This window comes from Mytilus galloprovincialis, chromosome 2 (genome assembly GCF_965363235.1).
Source record: "Mytilus galloprovincialis chromosome 2, xbMytGall1.hap1.1, whole genome shotgun sequence".
NCBI lineage: Eukaryota > Metazoa > Mollusca > Bivalvia > Mytilida > Mytilidae > Mytilus > Mytilus galloprovincialis.
Window position 1 is genome coordinate 69,499,016 of NC_134839.1, and position 22,158 is coordinate 69,521,173.

The window sequence follows — 22,158 nt, forward strand, 5'->3', positions numbered from 1 at the left end:
TAATTGGGATATCTAATGAGGTGAACTTGACATACTGTTCAGGTGTACAAAATTATAATGTTTTTCATATCTTGGGTTTATCCATATTGGGAAATTAGGATGGAGCAAACCTATTTAAATAACATTTTAGTTGTAAAAAAACAACTTAGAAAGATGGAACAGAGCAGGGGCGGATCCAGGATTTTCGGTTAGGGGGGCGCAAAATTAAATTTCGGCCGAGCTGAGCGAGGGGAATTTTTTTTGGAGGTATTATTATCAAAATTATTGAAATATTCTTCTAGAGAGGGTGCAATGTAGATATCTTGCCAAGCATGGCGAGAAATAAATATTTTGTGTTAAATTAGCGAGAAATGTAAGTTTCAAGCTAAACCCGCATAAATCCACCCCTGACAATTTGTAATCACTATAATTAACAAGAAATGTGCGAGCTTCTATTCATTGACTCAATAATAGCTCACCGACCAATATAAGATTTTGAAAACAAGAATTTCTACTTTTGCCAGCGATTTTTAATTAATTGTCTTTTCTTAATTTTTATACGACCGCAAAAATTTTAATTTTTTGGTCGTATATTGCTATCACGTTGGCGTCGTCGTCGTCGTCCGAATACTTTTAGTTTTCGCACTCTAACTTTAGTAAAAGTGAATAGAAATCAATGAAATTTTAACACAAGGTTTATGACCACAAAAGGAAGGTTGGGATTGATTTTGGGAGTTTTGGTCCCAATATTTTAGGAATTAAGGGCCAAAAAGGGCCCAAATAAGCATTTTCTTGGTTTTCGCACTATAACTTTAGTTTAAGTGAATAGAAATCTATGAAATTTTGATACAAGGTTTATGACCACAAAAGGACGGTTGGGATTGATTTTGGGAGTTTTGGTTTCAACAGTTTAGGAATTAAGGGCCAAAAAAGGGCTCAAATAAGCATTATTCTTGGTTTTCGCACAATAACTTTAGTATAAGTAAATAGAAATCAATGAAATTTAAACACAAGGTTTATGACCACAAAAGGAAGGTTGGGATTGATTTTTGGAGTTGAGGTCGCAACAGTTTATGAATTAGGGGCCATAAAGGGGCCCAAATAAGCATTATTTTTGGTTTTTGCACCATAACTTTAGTATAAGTAAATAGAAATCTATGAAATTTAAACACAAGGTTTATGACCATAAAAGGAAGGTTGGGTTTGATTTTGGGAGTTTTGGTCCCAACAGTTTAGGAATAAGGGGCCCAAAGGGTCCAAAATTGAACTTTGTGTGATTTCATCAAAAATTGAATAATTGGGGTTCTTTGATATGCCGAATCTAACTATGTATGTATATTCTTAATTTTTGGTCCTGTTTTCAAATTGGTCTTTAAGGTCCAAAGGGTCCAAAATTAAACTTAGTTTGATTTTAACAAAAATTGAATCTTTGGGGTTCTTTGATATGCTGAATTTAAAAATGTACTTAGATTTTTAATTATTGGCCTAGTTTTCAAGTTGGTCCAAATGGGGGTCCAAAATTAAACTTTGTTTGATTTCATCCAAAATTGAATAAATGGGTTCTTTGATATGCCAAATCTAACTGTGTATGTAGATTCTTAATTTTTGGTCCAGTTTTCAAATTGGTCTACATCAAGGTCCAAAGGGTCCAAAATTAAACTAAGTTTGATTTTAACAAAAATTAAATTCTTGGGCTTATTTGATATGCTTTATCTAAACATGTACTTTGATTTTTGATTATGGGCCCAGTTTTCAAGTTGGTCCAAATCAGGATTCCATATCAAGTATTGTACAATAGCAAGAAATTTTCAATTGCACAGTATTGCACAATAGCAAGAAATATCTAATTGCACAATATTGTGCAATAGCAATTAATTTTCAATTGGAGTCATCTTTCTTTGTATAGAATAGTAGTTGATAATATATGTTGGAAATTTGCCAGACATGACTATGATGTCATTTTCTATTTTTATTTGCCAATAACTTTATGTAAATAACTTCATTGGAAATTTGCCAATATAAAATGTTGCTGATGAAGCTTTTTTTCCTTATCTTATCTAAAATGTTTTTAGATAATGTATGTTGGACATTTGCCAGACATGACTATGATGTCATTTTCTATTTTTATTTGCCAATAGCTTTATGTAAATAACTTCATTGGAAATTTACCAATATTAAATGTTGCTGATGAAGTTTTTTTTATTGTTTTATACAATAAACAATGTATATTCACTTTTACTACCAACCAATCTTTACCATTCAGTGATAACAAGCACTTTATTTAACATTTTAATATTTTATAATGTATTTAAAAGAGTAGTTATTGTTGCAAACTCCATTAGAAATTTGAATTGATATCAGAAAAAGGGAAACGGGGATGTGAAAAAAAAATGGGGGGGGGGGGGGGTAAATTTTTCTCATTTCAGATTTCATAAATAAAAAGAAAATTTCTTCAAACATTTTTTTTAGAGGATTAATATTCAACAGCATAGTGAATTGCTCAAAGGCAAAAAAAAATTTTTAAGTTCATTAGACCACATTCATTCTGTGTCAGAAACCTATGCTGTGTCATAAATTTAATTTTAGATTTAAATAAGTTTGAAGAAGAAATCTTTAATTGATTTGTAAAATCTTGACATTTGTTTTGTGTAAAAAAACCCATGTAATCCAAATTCAGAGCTGTATCACGCTTGAATGTTTTGTCCATACTTGCCCCAACTGTTCAGGGTTCGACCTCTGCGGTCGTATAAAGCTGCGCCCTGCGGAGCACCTGGTTCTTTTCTTCTATTTCTGGAGGTCGTGTCAAACTTTTTATATACATTTCTACCTCAAACCAGTAAAATCAGAATGAAGTCCTTGCGAAGATATGTTTATTTTCGTGGGATCTTATGTAATACGGTAGTACGGGTTTTGGACCTTCACCGTTTATGCATGCTTCGGCAAACTTTACAGGTTGAAAGTGAGAAACATATATTGATATCATACAGAGATGTTAAACAGTGATACAAATTAATAAACGAACCTTTCGCTTGAACCAGTATTCCTATCTTTCATTAAGAAAGAATTTAACAGGACTGTTTTCCTGGCCGTGCCATAATGAAATAACCAACCCAACCGCGGTTAGGGCACTTTCGCCTACTTCGTGGGAAATTGAGGTAGGGTTGTTTTTGAACTTATCAAAGCAATTGTTTTTAAAATCCGCAACTACCATGTCACATTGTTTGACTTGAACTGCTAAAAGCCTATGATATTTTTTCACCAAACACAGTACCACGATGAAGTATAATATATCTATAGAACTTATAAATAAACCGTAGGTCAGTTTATTAGTAATCACGTTGATTCTGTTAAACTTACTGTTTTATATACTTCATTTGAATGTTAAAACAAATGCAATGTGACGAGATTAATATTCGTCGTCTGTTCAGATACTTTATTGAGCTGAGGTCAATCCATGCTTTGCAAATTTTAGGGGGGGGGGGCACGCCCGCCACGCCCCTGCCTAAATCCGCCCCTGCAGAGGCAGTTCCAGGGGAGGGTTCTGGGGGTGGATCCCCCCTTTTATTTTGACAATCAATGCATTTGAATAGGGACATATATAAAAAAGAAGATGTGGTATGAAAGCCATGAGACAACTCTCCACGACCAAAATGACACAAAAATTAACACTTATAGGTCACAGTATGGCATTCAATAATGAGCAAAGCCCATACTGCATAGCCAGCTACAAAGGCCCTGAAATGACAATGTAAAATAATTCAAACAAGATAACTAACGACCTAGTTTCCCTCCTCTTTATTCTGGGTTGGGAACACCCCTTTAAAAATTGGCTGGATCCACCCTCTGTGGAAATACATTGTAACAAAACCAAAATTGATATTTAGGTACATTTTTTTAGAATTGCATTAGCACACTTCATAATAATCATAGTATGGCAAGAATACTAAAGAATGTAGCAATTGCTTTGATTATTAAATCGTTTTTATACACCTGTCTCTCTCAAGAGTAAGGAAGTTTCAGACATGTCTAGAATACGATCAAATGCTTTGGATCTAACAATTTCTTAACCTTTTATAAAACAAAATCTCTTTTAACCGTTTAAGAAGTAAGTGGAAAAATTATACACTTACACAGCAAATAATATTACTAGACAAGACAATTATATCAACAATTATACAGTCTGTACTTGTTAGTTTATCTTTTTTTATTTAAATCTAATCCGTACATGTATCAGATTCAGTTGGCAGTATGTTTTGCTGTTTAAGCACCTGTGATGATGTCATTTCCTGTTCTGTAAACAGGTGTGAGGATGGGATGGTTACCTATGTTGATTTTTATAACTTTGATTACAATGTTATGTTTAAAGCAATGCCAAAGCAAGAAAACATTGTCAGCAAAACAATTATCAAGATATAAGCTGATTTAAATACTTCCTTGCAAACATTTACCCTTAAATTCAAAAGTAATTTTTGAATAATCTGAACATTGAGATAATAGAACATAAAATAAGAATGACATAAGTGATCAGACAGTATCTCCATTGAATACAATATGGATGGTAAAACATGTTTTTGGTGTCTGCTTTGTATCCTGTTGAGGAATATGCCTTTTATGACAAAAAGAAGGACTTCAATTTTCTTGTTGTGAACTTTCCATCTTTTATTTAATAACATTCCTACAGCATTCCCTTAAGATTTGATAAAACGGTGTTGTTTATAAAGAGGGAAGCTATTCTTGCTCTAAAGGTTCTTTTCATGAAGTTAAAACCATGTCTTTAACATATGTAGATCCTTAAAGGTTTGTTTGATCATTATTGATTTTTTCTGATTCCTGATGACCACCTGATTCCTGATGACCACCTATATACATGATTCATTTGTTAAACCCACAATCTTTCCTCTCTTATAACTTCACATTATCCGACAGTGATCAACATGAATAGCATTCTTGAGTTTCATCTCCCAGTTTAGATGACTGTCATATGAAATTAACTGAACTAGCTTTTCCTAATATTAGTAAGTTACTAACTGTAAGTTTGATTAAAGATAGGCATATATTGGGTTACTGATTAAAGATGGGCATATATTGGGTTACTGATTAAAGATGGGCATATATTAGGTTACTGTATCAGAATGCTCAAAATATATGAGGTATTTGTCGTTTTGTGATATATTTTTTTAAGGTACAACTAATGATTTTGTTCTTGTTCAAATAAATCTGTATGTAAGGATTTTGTCAGGTAAAATACATCAAACAGTTATGTTTAACACAATGTACAAGAAGTTTTTGGATTTTTTTTCTTTAAGAATTATATTTTATGTACTGAAGAAGAACATGTATGGATTGTTGTCTGTCTCACATTTATCTAGTATGAAAGCACTGATTGTAATGATCCTCAGTTCTGTGGCTTGGAATAGACAATAAATGAAGTCTTTTGTATGCTTCATGTGTCTGCATTTTAGAAGCTCAAGATAAATGTAGATCAAATATTTTTTCTCTAAATGAAAAAAGGAGAAAAGGTGTTGAAAACAAACTTAAATTGACTGTTGACTAATGCATTTCCAGTAATATTTTGATCATGTCTCAGTTAGTATTTGATGTCAAAATTGGATTCTCAGAGAGAGATATTTATATAATGAAATTCCTTCATTGAAGACCCACCTTGTATTTACACTTCTTTTATAATGTAAGGTATTATACAATATCTTAAGAGTTAAATTAGAAGGCTCAGTAGATAGCATAGACTTAATTACATGGTATAACCACAACACAGGGAACTAATAGTTTTACCAGCTTCTCTAAGAGCACATTTACTGTGAAAATTAATGGAAATTCCACATATTCAATTTTTTTGCAAGGTCTAAATTAAAGACAAACAACATTTATATTTGCTGCATATTGTATATGCATGTATAATATTACATATTTCTGAATTATTATCACAACTTATCTTTCTCATTCATGGGAAAAGTTCTTTTCAGCGAGGTTAATATTTTAATTTCATTTCATTATACGTCAACAAGATGCATATTTTGTTTGTACATTATAAAAGTCTGTTAATGAAATACACATATATATTTTGGGTGTCTGAAGAGATTCTCTAGATTTACCTTCCTCAGTAACATTCATAATCTTGTCTTTATTTCAGATTTACTCAAAGACAATGATACATTTAAGACATTCCAACATGAAGATCTTACAGGATTTGTACAGCTGACAGTAGATCTACCCAGAAACCAGCTCATTGTTGGATCAAGGTAAAATTTGTTCTTCCACAATGTGTAACGATCTTCCTAAAAGAATGGAATTTGCATTCCACTTTGGAAATAAACTCATCCTATAGACTAAGAAAGAAAAATCAGGTTCAACGACTTACAGAAAAGAACCGTAAAGGACCTAAAAGAACTGAAAAGGAAATCGATTTTTTTTTGTAATGGAAGGCAATTAGCAAATTGCATATCATTGAAAACCTATGTGACAGGACTAATTTTAACTTACATTTGAAAAATTAAAGGTAGGATTGGATGCCTATCTTATAGAAATGAAAATTTGTATTCACCAAATGAGGGCTCCTAGTAGGGCATATAGCATACAAACAATAATATCATAAACAATAGCATATTCAATACACAGACAATAGATATGTAACATGAGTTATAAATATTTTTTTTTTAAAATACTGCATGGAAACACGCTACATAATAATAGCAATATACTATAATTCAAATAATTCAATTAATATTAGTGTTGACATTGACTCATGTGCTCCAGCTTTATTAGATATAGGGAGTTGTTGTGTGAGTGCCAATGAGACAACTCTCCATTCAAATAACAATTTATAAAAGTAAACCATTATAGGTCAATGTACGGCCTTCAACACGGAGCCTTGACTCACACGGAACAATAAGCTATAAGGGCCCCAAATTTACTAGTGTAAAACCATTCAAACGGGAAAACCAACAGTCTAATCTATATAAAAAACGAGAAACGAGAAACATGTATAAATTACATAAACAAACGACAACTACTGTATATCAGATTCCTGACTTAGGACAGGTGCAATATTTGCAGCGGGATTAAACGTTTTAATGGTACCAAACCTTCTCCCTTTTTAGCTCACCTGGCCCGAAGGGCCAAGTGAGCTTTTCTCACCACTTGGCGTCCGTCGTCCATCGTCGTCCGTCGTCGTCGTCGTTAACAATTTGCATTTTGAACTTCTTCTAGAGAACCACTGAATGGAATGGAACCAAACATGGCATGAATGTTCCTTATGAGGTGCTGACCAAGTGTTGTTACTTTGTAGCCGATCCATCATCCAAGATGGCCGCCAGCGGGGGACTTAGTTTAACATAGGACCCTATGGGAAATGCATACAAATGACTTCTTTTAGAGAACCACTGAATTGAATGAAACCAAACATGGCATGAATGTTCCTTATGAGGTGCTGACCAAGTGTTGTTACTTTGTTGCCGATCCATCATCCAAGATGGCCACCAGCCGGGAACTTAGTTTAACATAGGACCCTATGGGAAATGCATACAAATGACTTCTTTTAGAGAACCATTGAATGGAATAAAACCAAACATAGCATGAATGTTCCTTATGGGGTGCTGACCAAGTGTTGTTACTTTGTAGCCGATCCATCATCCAAGATGGCCGCCAGCGGGGGACTTAGTTTAACATAGGACCCTATGGGAAATTCATACAAATGACTTCTTCTAGAGAACCACTAAATGGAATGAAACCAAACATAGCATGAATGTTCCTTATGGAGTGCTGACCAAGTGTTGTTACTTTGTAGCCGATCCATAATCCAAGAGGCCGCCAGCGGGGGACTTAGTTTAACATAGGACCCTATGGGAAATGCATACAAATGACTTCTTCTAGAGAACCACTAAATGGAATGAAACCAAACATAGCATGAATGTTCCTTATGGAGTGCTGACCAAGTGTTGTTACTTTGTAGCCAATCCATCATCCAAGATGGCCGCCAGCGGGGGACTTAGTTTAACATAGGACCCTATGGGAAATGCATACAAATGACTTCTTTTAGAGAACCACTGAATGGAATGAAATCAAACATGGCATGAATGTTCCTAATGTGGTGCTGACCAAGTGTTGTTACTTTGTAGCCGATCCATCATCCAAGATGGCCGCCAGCAGGGACTTAGTTTAACATAGGACCCTATTGGAAATGCATACAAATGACTTCTTTTAGAGAACCACTGAATGGAATAAAACTAAACATTGCATGAATGTTCCTTATGAGGTGCTGACCAAGTGTTGTTACTTTGTAGCAGATCCATCATCCAAGATGGCCGCCAGCAGGGGACTTAGTTTAACATAGGACCCTATGGGAAATGCATACAAATGACTTCTTTTAGAGAACCACTGAATGGAATAAAACCAAACATGGCATGAATGTTCCTTATGAGGTGCTGACCAAGTGTTGTTACTTTGTAGCCGATCCGCCATCCAAGATGGCCGCCAGTGGGGGACTTTTGAATGAAATTAAACATGTTCCTTTCCTTATCAATGAGGTTGTGTTGTCACTTTTAGCCAAATTTTATATTTTTTCATATGATTTCAAAAACCCAAGTAGAATCAGGTGAGCGATACAGGCTCTTGAGAGCCTCTAGTTTCCTGAAACAATAGTATAACATCACAACATAGAAAAACACACTATAAAATATCAATTGGAAGGCTTGGCTCAATCAAAAAACGTAAATTAACACACTATGAACGAATTAATTTGCTCTGCAATACCTGAATGTATATTTTATCTCTAAAAGAAAAACAAGAAGTATAAGTAGTTAGTGCTGAGAAATATATATACACATATAATTACATTGAATTGCACACAGTTTGTTTTTTGAAATTAATTTACTGCACGCGTTGCTGTTTTACCGTAGTTGTCCTATTAGCTAGTTTCCTTTTCATCTGACCTTTCTTCTCTCCTTTCGACCTAGCTTCATTGACCATCTGCTATCTGTTGACTTAACCAATTTGGTCTTATTACGGTATAGGCGGAACCTGACAAAATATTTGTACCTTTCCATTAAAGTTTTGTTTGCCCAAACATGCCTGGCAATCTTAAATGTTCGTGTGTGCTCACAAGCGTATAAGGTCCTCTTCCTATTAATGCTCTCCATAAATCTTTATAATTCGCCTATTAAGTCCATAATTGAATTATGCATTAATTCTAATAATTACGCAGAATTGTTCACACTATAAAAAACTCGTATATATAAATATATATGTATCCTCTTTTCAGTCCTTTTCAGTTCTTTTCTGTAAATCGTCGCTCTTTTCTGTAAATCGTTGGAACAAGAAAAATCTATACACCCAACATGCATTTTGTCTATGAAAGACTCATCAGTGGCTATCGATTCAAGAGTTTAAAAAGACCAAATAAAGTACAAAATTTAAGAGCACTGAGGACCCCAATGAAAGTTATGAATACATATCTGGAAAGAATCCAAACAATAGCACAGACAGATGTCAACTTCCAGTTATGATTTGTATACAAGAGTGCAGTTATTGGAATATAAAAAAGTGCCACTTCTTTTAGAAGATACCCATTATGTTAATACCCAATAATTTGTCCAAAACTTATTGAATAATAGCCTGTCATAATAAAAATCCAAAAAATATAGAAAACACCTTTCATGCAAGAAAACTGTGACTATACCACTTGCATTCAACTTTTTTCATAACAAAAATTTGTGGTACTTTAACTGAAATATAAGGATATTTCATTTCAGAGATATCTTGTTACGACTTGACCTAGATGACCTTGAGACCTTGGAGAAAACAGAATGGAAGTCAAATGCAGAAAATACACAATTGTGTTTGTTTAAAGGACAGACAGAGGTATGGAATAACTAAAAATAAAAATACCTGTACCCTGATCCTGCATATTCTATAGTAAGATCAGATATACATCCATGTTTACCAGTTATGTCCCTTGAATTATTATATCCTACCAACAAAGTAATGAAATAAATTTTTGGTTGGTATTGTGCATCCACACATATTGCCCAAAAGTACCCACTAACTTTTTAGAATAATATATAAAACATAATAGATCTATTATTTATAGTTCTGAGAAACAGACCAGTATGTCTGTCTGGCAGGTTTCAATCTTTACTCATTTTTATGGTAGTTTTTTGTGGATTGGTCTGTTTCTCAGATACATGTATAATAAGTAATAGGTCAACTGTATGAAATGATTGTAAAGTGTACATGTCCTTCTAGTAAGCTTCATCTGACCATGACCTCATTTTTATGGTTCATTGGTCATTGTTTAGAAATTTTTACTGTTAGGTCAGTTAGCATGGAACAATTGCATGCTGGTGTACATGTCTGTTGGGCAGGTGTTTTTAGACTTTCAATATAAATTCAATCAGACATTTCAGCGTGTAAGCTCTTGTTTTTCTTAAAAGCAGGTTATGATTTTATTTAGTGACGTAACAGCCATGCTTTAGACTGCAGCACATAGTGGTTCCTGCAGTTAGTGTCAAGTATTGTCAAGTTGTATGCATCTGGATGAAAGTTAACAATTTGAAATATTTGAGTACATTGACATGAACGGCATCCTATGAGAAATGTCACACAACTGCTATATTGTGGTTTGTCTGGGAAACTTCTAGAACATTATATTACTTACAGTACTGACATAGGTATTAACTTTGTATGATCTAAATGTTGAAATCAGTAATTAATTCAAACCACAAGACATTTCAAAAACATTTCTCAAAACTCAATTAACCTATATGTTCTAGAAAGAGGGTAATTGATAAAAAGTTCACAGGCAGTGTGGTTTCGTTTGATCCTGCTTCAGATAGTATATCACAAAAATATTGGTTCTTTAGAAGATAGGAATTGATCTTGTTGTAGGACAGATTCTTTCAGAACTTGGTCAGGAATAAAAGCATTTTTCAGCAACAGTACTTAACCTATTTAAATATGGCTTCCTCCACCAATAAAACCTGGCTGCCAAGAAATAGCCCAAAAAGTGGTGCTCAAGTATAGTGTTAAAATACCAACAGTCAACCAATCTTACCATGCTCTGAATATGAATTGCAACATCTATATGGTTGACCCAGTATTATTGGATAAAAAAAAGACATTGTCATAGAGATTCAATTATTTCCTTTTGATACTAATAATCCTATCTAGAGAGCCTAACGTTGTGACTTAAGCATTTAGAAATTTGAAAGGTATTTATGTATCTATAATACTAAAATTACGAGGTCCAATTTGTCAGCCGTCATCACGTAAAAACGACGAATAAAAAAATTCAACTTTATATAGAACTAATATAGTACAAAGGTGTAGATTAAAAATTACACCACTCCAGGCCCTTTTGTTTTCCACGTAATTAATATTGCCAATAATCAAGAAGTTCCGGGTCGAGTCCGATACCGATACCAATAGTATATTCACCTGTTACGGATTACCTTATCTGTACGTTCCGCATCGGACAGGCGCACCACCAAACGGTGTATTCAGGATTAATATGCTATATAGTATTACACGGGTCATAATCACAGGGTTGACACTTCTTAATTGTCAAATTGTAACTTATTGTTGTATTTCAATCAGTTAGACTTTCTAAGATAACAATACGAATACTAAAAATCTGGACTAAAATAAGGCGTATAGGTACAGTTTTCAATTTGTTAGCGGGCATGACGTAACAGCGAATCAAAGAATTCAATATTTATAAATAAATAAATTTGGTGTATTAACTGTCTTCTGATTGACTAAAAGAATTGGCTTTATTTTCAATGTTATCAATTTTTATGGAGACACGCCCACTCTAACGTTGTGTATTCATACGCAAACATCTGTGTACGTTGTTATTGGTATTAATATATATCTTTGAGCATTATTTTTGATAGAAATTTATTTATAATGAATGGCAATAATTTATTTTGAATTTATTGAACCATAAAATTATTTTTTGACTGTTCACATTTAACATAATCCGCTTCGCGGATTATTCAATGTGAAGAGTCAAAAATTAATTTTATGGTTCAATGAATTCAAAATAAATAAAAGCCATTCATTAACTAATATAGGACAATGCTTTTGATTCTAATATGACGTTCTTCTTTAGCTTTGGATACAAAGCCATGTTCTAATTTGAATAGAACATGGACTGCACGTGATTGACGTCACAATTGAAATTGCAACTGAATTTTGAATAACGCCAGAGATCAAAATGGACATTGTTGTTGTTGTTGCTCGCTAGGAAATTAAATAAAAACATTTTAAAAGTAAGTTTAAATGTTTCTGTTCTTTTTTATTGATAAACTGTTGATTTTCCATAACGTTTTTGGTTCATCATATCAAAATGGCAACATTTCGAGCGTCAACTATAGGTCCACTTCGAGGTACAAGAGTTCAAAATATTCCTATTAGAATCGAAATAATTCTATCATGCCATGCTCTATGCTCATTTTAACAAGGGTAGGCATTATATTTGTAAACATTTAATACCTCGCTAACGCTCGGTATTAAGATATTAACAAATATAATGCCTACCCATGTTAAAATGAGCATAGAGCATGACATGAAAGAATTATTTCTTAATTAAAAAATACTCCATTCCAGGACCTTTTGTTTTCCAAATAATTAATATTATCAATAATTGATAAGTTCCAGTTCGACGGGTTCAAACAGAAAGATTTGAAAGCAAAGAAAACTGTGTATCTTATAATCAGCATGACTTTATCAATACTAAAATAAGGCTTGCGCATAGTTATATACTTTAATTCAGTCACGGACCCGCGATATACGGGTATGTTCTAGTTGATATATATATGTTAAACAACTACCTGTAGATTTCAAGGTCAAAAAGTTTCAGGAAGTTGTTGGATTGAAGGACATTCTCAGATCATCTTTGGGTTGCCTTCTTGAAGAGCTTTGAAGTTAGGAAGTATATTTGTCTTAATAAGATAATGGTATCTTATAATCCTTTCATATACTATTCACATTGACATTTGCAATAATATTGTCACAGTAACATCCTAGGACTACATGATAATGACATTTTTAATAGTCCTGAACAAATCTTTTTTTCTTAAAATATTTTCTTTGCTAATCAGTTTTAGCCATGGCCCTTGTTCAACTGGTATTAAAAGGTGAAAAGTTTATTTCGAGTTTGTCAGAACAGTGATCAATTTTAAAACTTTTGGCAAGCACATGATAGTTTTGTGATCATTATAATCCATAAGTTGTGTTATGGGATAAATTATGGTTTTTCATACTGTGTAAAGAGATATCTGTATGATATCTTCACAACCTTGTCCAGTAACCTATCAATTGAAAGAATTTTGTTTAAATCATTTTAAAATTTTTACAAGACAGCACAAAACAGAGGTAGTTTATCATGAGGAATAATGATACAAATCATAGGTAGAACAGATTGTTATATATCATTGAGTTATAAACTGTGAATATTTTTTTTGTTTATCATTTTTTGTTTATTTTTTTCAGTAAACCAAGCTATACTTTTACAAAATTGATTACATTGATAGACTTAAAGTTCACATGTTGATTAGAACTTCTTTTTCAAGCCAACAACTTCCTCTCCACAATTACCTTTTCTGTTTTACTGATGCACTTCTAAAAAGTAGTAATAAAAGTACTGTGAATTTATTATTATTCTTTGGATACAAATTTTCGTTGATTTCGTGGGTACAGGTTTACCACGAATTTAAAAGTTCAACGAAAATCAGATTTTCTATAGACTTGGATGCAGACCTTGGCAAAACCACAAAATTAAATATCCACAAACATACAAGTTTTCCATAATCCACAAAAATAAATGAATCCACGGTAGTTGTGTGGTAAACATAATTTTCTTAAAAACACCATAAAACCAACATGTCTTATTGTATATCTGTATTGAAACTAAATTTGTTTCCATATTATTTCCATATTACTGTTTAAATCTGAACCAAAACAGTAAAAACTATTATCGACTAAATGTGATGATTATTTCAAATTTTTTAAAATTGTTAAGCACTTTTTCTATCAAATTCACAAAACAATAGATCTGTTTCAGATCTATTGTTTTGTGAATTTTATAGAAAATCTATTGTTTTGTGAATTTGATAGAAAAAGTGCTTAACAATTATAAAAAAATTTATCTGTTCTGCATATAAAATGTTTAAACCAGTATAAAAGTAGTCACTCTATAATACACAGTACTTTGTATAAGTAAGTAAAATACAGAATACTTGACTTATCTCATTACTGATTCTCCAGATCACAAGAAACAGGGCTGCAATTTTTAAATTGAAAATAACTTACACTGTATAGTTTAATCCTTAGACATCACAACAAGTTTAAGTACATTGTTTTTTATATATAGAAGTTTTTGAGATAAGCAATGTAGATCTTATCAATACTACCTCTATTGTTCCGAAATGAGGATTGTGTCAGTTATCAAAAAGATTAAATGAAAAGTTATAATCTGAAATAGGATCTCTGTGAGGCTGAATTTTTAATGTTTGTTTACAATGTATTTTCTGTTACAGGAAACTTGCCATAACTTTATAAGAGTTGTTTTTGTTCATGGAGACTCCTTGTTTACATGTGGAACCTATGCATTTAAACCTAAATGTATCTGGAGAAGTGTAAGTATATTAAACATGCCCTTATATTTAAAAAGATTTAAATAGCAGAAACAGGACAGGTTTCACTAGTGGAGTAGGAACTGCCACTCTTCTGTTACAAATTAGTTCACCTCATATTTTTTTCATTTCCCTCTTTATGGGGTTGTTGACTGTCCTCATATCATTTACTATACCAAAATAAAATGTACTATACCAGAATAAAATGAATTAAATTACTTTAAAATATGTATGAATAATTTTCAGCATATAGGATTAATTTGAAAGACAAAATGGTTAGGATCTTATAGTGGAAGGGAAATAACTCTGGTTTGTTGTTGAGGTATAAATCTGACTTCATCTGAAATAAATATCCTTTTATGATAGATCAGGAAGGTGACAATAAAAGACTTATGATTTGTTATTTAATCTCCTGATTTGAGTTTATTAGTTTGCAATTATTACTTGTATTAATCAGGTTTTTGCAAAACCAGAGAAACTAAAAAAAAAACATTTTAGGGTTGCTTTTGATTATATTCTTCCCATTATTTTTTTTTTTAAATTTGGTTGTTTTCTAAATATTAATTCATAGTTTTAGAATGTGATAAGGTTCTTCTTCTAAATGTACATAAAATTATCTTTATAATGGTTAAGAAAGTAACACAAGAGAGCTAGACTTGGGAATCTAAACACCCTGAGAAGATTCCCACTTGTGACAAGTCTTGATTGATACTGCAAATCTACTAATCACATGAGATTTTCCTAGCTTGCTGATGTTAGATTTCTTATATGTTGTACAATATATGAACACTTTAAAGATGATTTATTTTGTTGGAAAAGATTCTATTACAATATTATTATGTTTGTATTCAGGCAGAAAATTTGACTGTGATAGAGCAAGATGAATTCCATGCAGTTGGCTATTGTCCGTTTACACCAGACCATAACTCAACAGCAATCTTGACAAAGGATAAAATGTACTATAGTGGCACAGTGTTAGATATACAAGGAAGAGATAAAGCTATTTATAGACCAATGGGTAGCAGACCTTTAAGGACCAAACAATATAACTCTAAATGGTTAAATGGTAAGAAATGAACCAGTTGTTTAGTAAACATATTCAAGGGGAGCAAAAAAATATGAAACTGTAAAAGTAGAATTTGTTGATAATTTACACTTGTGTTATTTTGTTAAAATTAATCTGAAATTAATATAAAACCATAACTTATCTTATCATGATGATATGTATCTTGAATTAACTTCATCGTAAATTCTTAAAAAATTAATGGTACTTTGAATTTAATTTGCAGTTTTCAATATATTTAAAAATAAATATGGTATTTGAGTATTGCAGCAGTCGAGATATTGGAATATGTCAACTGTTTCTTGTTTATTCCACAGATCCAGATTTTGTCTCAGCTTACGAGGTAGATGATCACATTTACTTTTTCTATAGGGAAGTTGCTGTTGAATATATCAATTGTGGAAAGGTATGTATTGGATACGAAGATTTAGTCTTGCACAATGACAAATAAAAACATAATGTAGATTGCTTGGGTGGTTCCTTCCAACATGGTCTACAAAAGTAGGAGGTCTTGCTTACTAAATTGTATATACAAAAAAAAATAATATCTAAAACCGATAGACATCTAGAGCTGAATGCACAGTCTCCCAACAATCCAATAGACAGCAGTGCTCTAAATTGGATAAAAAATTTAGATCAATTTAAGTTGAGACTATATTGTGTATCAAATATTCCATCATCATCAAAATCTCTAAATAACAGAACTTGCATGTTACCTTTTAGTAGAGGAGATTGAGAATTAATATATTAATAAATAGATATAAAAAGATGTGGTATGAGTGCAAATGAGACAACTCTCCATCCAAGTCACAATTTGTGAAAGTAAAACATTATAGGTCAAAGTACGGCTTTCAACACAGAGAATTGACTCACACCGAACAGCAAGCTATAAAGGGCCTAAAAATTACTTGTGTAAAACGGGGAAAACCAACAGTCTAATCTATATAAGAAACAAGAAACGAGAAACATTCATGAACCACATTAACAAAAGACAACTACTTGCTTGCTTTTCTTTATCTGTATATTTTTTGGAAGGGCTTCAAGAAAGGTGTAACTATCACTATGTAAGGAGATAGAAATCATCCTTTCTTCAGTTCCAAAATTGATACTTTTTCAATGTTTTATCAAGCTGTATTGAAGGTGATCTAAAACTGGAAAATATGGCTGCTATGAACATAAATGTCAATTTTATACTTCTATTTCAGAGAATCTATTCCCGTGTGGCAAGAGTTTGTAAGGTTAGAACATTATTTGTCTTCACTATCTTTATACCCATCTTTTTCTTCTTGTTGAAAAAATAATCCTATTTAAAATTAAACAATCTTTTTTATACAAATGTATGGTTACTAGGTAAATAATAGACTAAGTTTTGATCCAAAAAAAAGTTTTGCTGCACCAAATGGTATTACCGTTATGCTAAATATACAAGGACCACTTTTATCTTTGACATTGACATCATAGAACAGTAATTTATAATGATTAAGTCGCCAACTATTTAAATATTTTTGTACAATTGATAATTCACTCCTGTTATTTTGCTGCACATCTCAAAAATTATTTTCCAGAGTGATAAAGGAGGTGATTTATTATTTGAAGACAATTGGACCACATTCAATAAGGCTAGAATGAACTGTTCTATACCAGGGAAATATCCATTTTATTTTGACCAAATACAGAGTACATATTTCCTAGAATCTGGAACTGAAAAATATTTCTTTGCAATTTTCACTACATCAGAGTAAGTTTTTATGTTTTATTTATAATCACACTCTAAGTTATCCTATATACCAATTTACAAATCATAAAAAAGACATCTAGACATCTATAGTCTTCAACAAAAGGCTGGTGTCTATAATATATGTCAAATTAAAAATTGTCCAATCTACAAAAGAATGAAATAAAATAATAAACTCTATCAAAGCTCTTGGATCGACGACAAAATGAGAAAAAACACATTAATATAACGAGACATCCACTAAATTGGAACAGGTACATGGACATGTGGTGGGATAAACTTGGTTTTAGCACTCAACCCTCCCCATTTTAATCTTGATCAGATGAATAAAAATGGTAACATAAAAATCTACACAGGAGCTTATAACTTTAAACACCAAAACTTTAAAATAAAAGTATAATAAATAACAAATCAAATTACAAACAAAACAATAATATACAAAATATTCTAAGAATACTCGCTCTTGTTGAAAGCTGATTCACAAAATCCTTAAAACGCTGGTATGAGTTCATGCCTATCATATTATAAGATTTCAGACAGCAATGTAATAAGCTGTTCAGGTAGACACAATTTTGTATAAACAGTACAGAATTTCAATGCAGAAAACACAAAATGTTTTAGTCATGTTTCAAACTATAATACTCCAATTCCAAATATACAAGACTCAATGATGGAACAACAACAGTATACTTCTAGCATTCATCCATAGGTAAATTATAAAGTGATCAAAGTTTGAAGAACAGTTTTTAAACTTGTTAGCTTTATAAGTGCACAAACAGTTATAATATAACATTGCTTTTTTCTCTCTCACAGAAATAGCATAGCAGGATCAGCAGTGTGTATTTACAACATGACATCATTCACTAATGTATTTAATGGGGCTTACAAATACCAGGAGAATGTGAGATCTGCCTGGATGAAAGACACTAGTGAAAAGCCTTTATCGGTGGGTAACAGGAAAGTTAGAACAAAACTCCATTTTGTATGAATTATGAAAGCCATTTTGTTAAGTTTCTGTCAATTATAAATCAATGTTATAGGAACATTTTCTCACTTTTCCCTCCCCATATTTAGAAAGGCAAAACCTGAAAAATCAAAATTTTCAACTAAATATTAAATGAAGTATTTCTGTAGAGGTTTGTTTCATATCAATTAGAGTTAGCATGAATAGATAAAAGGTAAAGTAAAAAAAAAATTGTGATGAGGAACCCAAAATTTTTATTGTGATCAAAATATGAAATAGAAGATCCACAAAGGTGGTGTATTAATCTGCTTGAGGAGGCAAAACATGACATATATAATGTGGGTTTATTTGTGAATTGTAGTGTCCAGATGATAGTGGTACAGATAAAAGATCATCGGATGATGGTGGTTTACGCAAGTCTTCACTGCAGATAATGCAAGCACAGAAATACCAATTGATGGATGATGCCATACAACCTCACACTCTAGACCCACTTGTGTTTGGTCAAAATGAAAGGTGAGATTTAAATTTTCAAACAGGAGTCTATAGACTTAAGATATCTTTTCTGGGTATATAAGGGTAAAGTTTCTTACACAAGGAGGGACTTCTAAATCAATTGAATTGGAAAAATAATCTGTAAAATACATTTTCCATAGATTGAATATTAGAAAAAAGAACCCTTGGCTATATGTTCTTTCTTAATTTAATATGAAAAAAATGCAATATATGTATCAGCAAATTCTTGTTTTTTTCTTGTAGGTGGACACATTTAGTAGTTGACAGTGTCAAGGGCAAAGGTCAACAATACCATGTGATCTTCTTGGCAACTGTTGATGGTTATATAAGGAAAATGGCATATTTACCTCAGCTTAACTCGTCCTGTCTCATAGAAGAACATAAGATTGTACCTAATGGGGATCACAAACCTGTCAAAAATCTGAGGATATCAGAAGATAAGGTAGGTTACTCAGCTTAACTCATCCTGTCTCATAGAAGAACTTAAGATTTTACCTAATGGAGATCACAAACCTGTCAAAAATCTGAGGATATCAGAAGATAAGGTAGGTACCTCAGCTTAACTCGTCCTTTCTCATAGAAGAACATAAGATTTTACCTAATGGAGATCACAAACCTGTCAAAAATCTGAGGATATCAGAAGATAAGGTACAGCACAATACTACAGGTTCAAGAGCACCAGTAGTATGTGTATTCTTTGTCCAACAATCAGCATCACCCATAAGCAGCACCTCCACACCTCCACTACCAGTGAATAGATTTCAGTACATTAACAGAATATTCATTACTTGATGCAGTTATGCATTTTTAATTGACATTTAAAAAAATATATTTATTTCACAGGTGTGAGTGCATTAAAGAAACAATAAATGTTTTAACTTCCAAGCAAATATAACTGAAAGTACAAAAACAATGTAATTAAAAAGTCATGTCATTACTTTCAATAGCATATAATTTAAAAAATGCTCAATTACAAATTACTTTCAAATCAAAATCATGCAATTGGAATTACAGTTTTGACAAACCAGTTTGGAAAGGAATATGATTTTTACCAGAATGCATTGATAGTTGGAACTAACAATTTAGTTTTTTTATTATGCAGGGTGCAGTGTATGTTACAGTGACTGGAAAAATCATAAAAATACCAGTTCAAAGATGTGACAGATTTACTGATCAAGAGTAAGTATTATACTATTAAAAAGTTTTTTTTTATTTTCTACACCAACCTTTTCTTCATTTTTTTTTTGTAGAGGAGTGATGGTTTTGCAATAGTCAAAACATTTTCTCTGCTGTTAATAATAGTCCTGAAAAAAATCATTATAAAAAATGTGTTTGACTTAATCCTAAGATTGTCATAGGGGAATATATATATGAAGGCATACACAAATTGTACATAATGTTAGTATTCCTTGTATAAGAAGTATAAGATGTAAAGTCTAAGCTACAGAATAAAAATATCAACTAGAAACTGGATTATTCAAACTATTTACATTCCAGTCTGTGTAAAAATTCCATGGATCCATACTGTGGATGGAACAAGGCTTCCAGTAAATGTACAACTGCTCCAGATAATGACCCCTCCATACATTACTGGATGCAAGACATCATATCCTGTCCAATAGTGGAACATCCTATTGATGGGATGTGGTCAGAATGGTCATCCTGGGAAACATGCCAGCAGACAGTTCCAGATCCTTCAGCAGGGGATTGCCTTTGTAGAACAAGATCATGTGACAATCCTAAACCTGCTTTTGGCGGAAAATCCTGTGTAGGATCAGCTGTGGAGGTCACCAATTGTACAGGTACACATCATATAGAAAATTTTTTCTTTACATGAATAGCAGATAGAAACTTTTATGTTTTGACTGTTTTAAGAAGAAAAAGCTGTAAAGCAGTTCATAAAGTAACATCTTGATATATTTGTAAAAAAACTTTTTGTAATTTTGTTGAGCATGGCAGAAAATTATCACAAATGTTTCCTAAAATAATTGTTGCTTGAATTACAAAATTGAATAAACAGGTTATATTCTGTGAAATGATATTTTTACAAAAAAATATGGCCTAGTGAATATAAAAAAAAGAAGATGTGGTATGATTGCCAATGAGACAACTATCCACAAAAGACCAAAATGACACAGACATTAACAACTATAGGTCACCGTACGGTCTTCAACAATGAGCAAAGCCCATACCGCATAGTCAGCTATAAAAGGCCCCGATAAGACAATGTAAAACAATTCAAACGAGAAAACTAACAGCCTTATTTATGTAAAAAAAATGAACGAAAAAAAACAAATATTTAACACATAAACAAACGACAACCACTGAATTACAGGCTCCTGACTTGGGACAGGCACATACAGAATGTTTTACACAAGACTAAGATGCTTCGTGTTTCCGAGACAAATAATCAACAAGCAGTAGATCCTGTAAGCATAAAAAAATTGCTACAATAACACTAAGCAAACAGAAGAATATTTGATTGTAAGAGTGTGCATGCTGATTATTATCCATTTAAAAAAGATAAGTATAACATCAACACAAATGAAATAATGCTACTGAGAGCAATGTGAAAAATGTGTAACAGAAAAACTTTCAGTCAAATTATTATGTGGGTGTAGGTGATGATCTCATCAGCAGAAATCAACCATCTATTTTATGTTTTATCCTTTCCTTTATAGCACATGGCCAGTGGACAGCTTGGACTGCTTGGTCTAAGTGTTCTATTACCTGTGGGCACAACGGAACAAGATCTCGGAATCGTTACTGTAGTAATCCTCCGCCTAGATATATGGGTAGGGATTGTATAGGGTCTGACAGAGATGAGGGTTATTGTCCAGGTAACCCTAGCTGTCCAGGTAAGATCCTCTCTTGTATAGAAATAAGGTAGCATTATCAACATTCTCCAATCCTAAAGCAGCAGTTGAAATTCCGTAAAATATAATGAAGCTTCCCATCGAATAGTTCAATTTTGGACAAATTTCACATTTGACTTATAACATTCTAAAACATATATCCATTTTAATAAAACAAAAAGTCTAAAATAATAATTTATAATGCATTTATTTTCCTTTTTTCTAGCTGATCAAGCCTAGTTCATGTGTAACCCATCTCTAGCTAAGAGATTCAATTGAAGTTCACATGAATACAGATTTATTGAGGTCCAATTATTCACTTGCAAATGAATATTTCATTAGCAATGTTTTCTTGTTTTTACAATTATTGACAATAAAGTTCTTAATTGACAATAAAG

The 22,158-nt window shown here is 32.3% G+C and overlaps 1 protein-coding gene across 5 annotated transcripts in view; it reads left to right on the forward strand.

The window, feature by feature from the left end:
- The window catches only part of LOC143064252 (semaphorin-5A-like), an 81,050-nt gene that overhangs the window by 46,172 nt on the left and 12,720 nt on the right, over nt 1–22,158 (forward strand). For all 5 annotated transcript variants that reach the window (XM_076236939.1, XM_076236945.1, XM_076236943.1 and 2 more), the window contains exons 3-15: nt 6,128–6,236; nt 9,744–9,852; nt 14,532–14,630; nt 15,480–15,693; nt 16,008–16,096; nt 16,896–16,928; nt 17,256–17,428; nt 18,239–18,371; nt 18,751–18,905; nt 19,149–19,347; nt 20,008–20,084; nt 20,403–20,707; nt 21,587–21,763. In XM_076236939.1, coding sequence (XP_076093054.1) covers nt 6,128–6,236; nt 9,744–9,852; nt 14,532–14,630; nt 15,480–15,693; nt 16,008–16,096; nt 16,896–16,928; nt 17,256–17,428; nt 18,239–18,371; nt 18,751–18,905; nt 19,149–19,347; nt 20,008–20,084; nt 20,403–20,707; nt 21,587–21,763 — 1,872 coding nt within the window. The remainder of the gene's footprint in view (nt 1–6,127; nt 6,237–9,743; nt 9,853–14,531; nt 14,631–15,479; nt 15,694–16,007; nt 16,097–16,895; nt 16,929–17,255; nt 17,429–18,238; nt 18,372–18,750; nt 18,906–19,148; nt 19,348–20,007; nt 20,085–20,402; nt 20,708–21,586; nt 21,764–22,158) is intronic.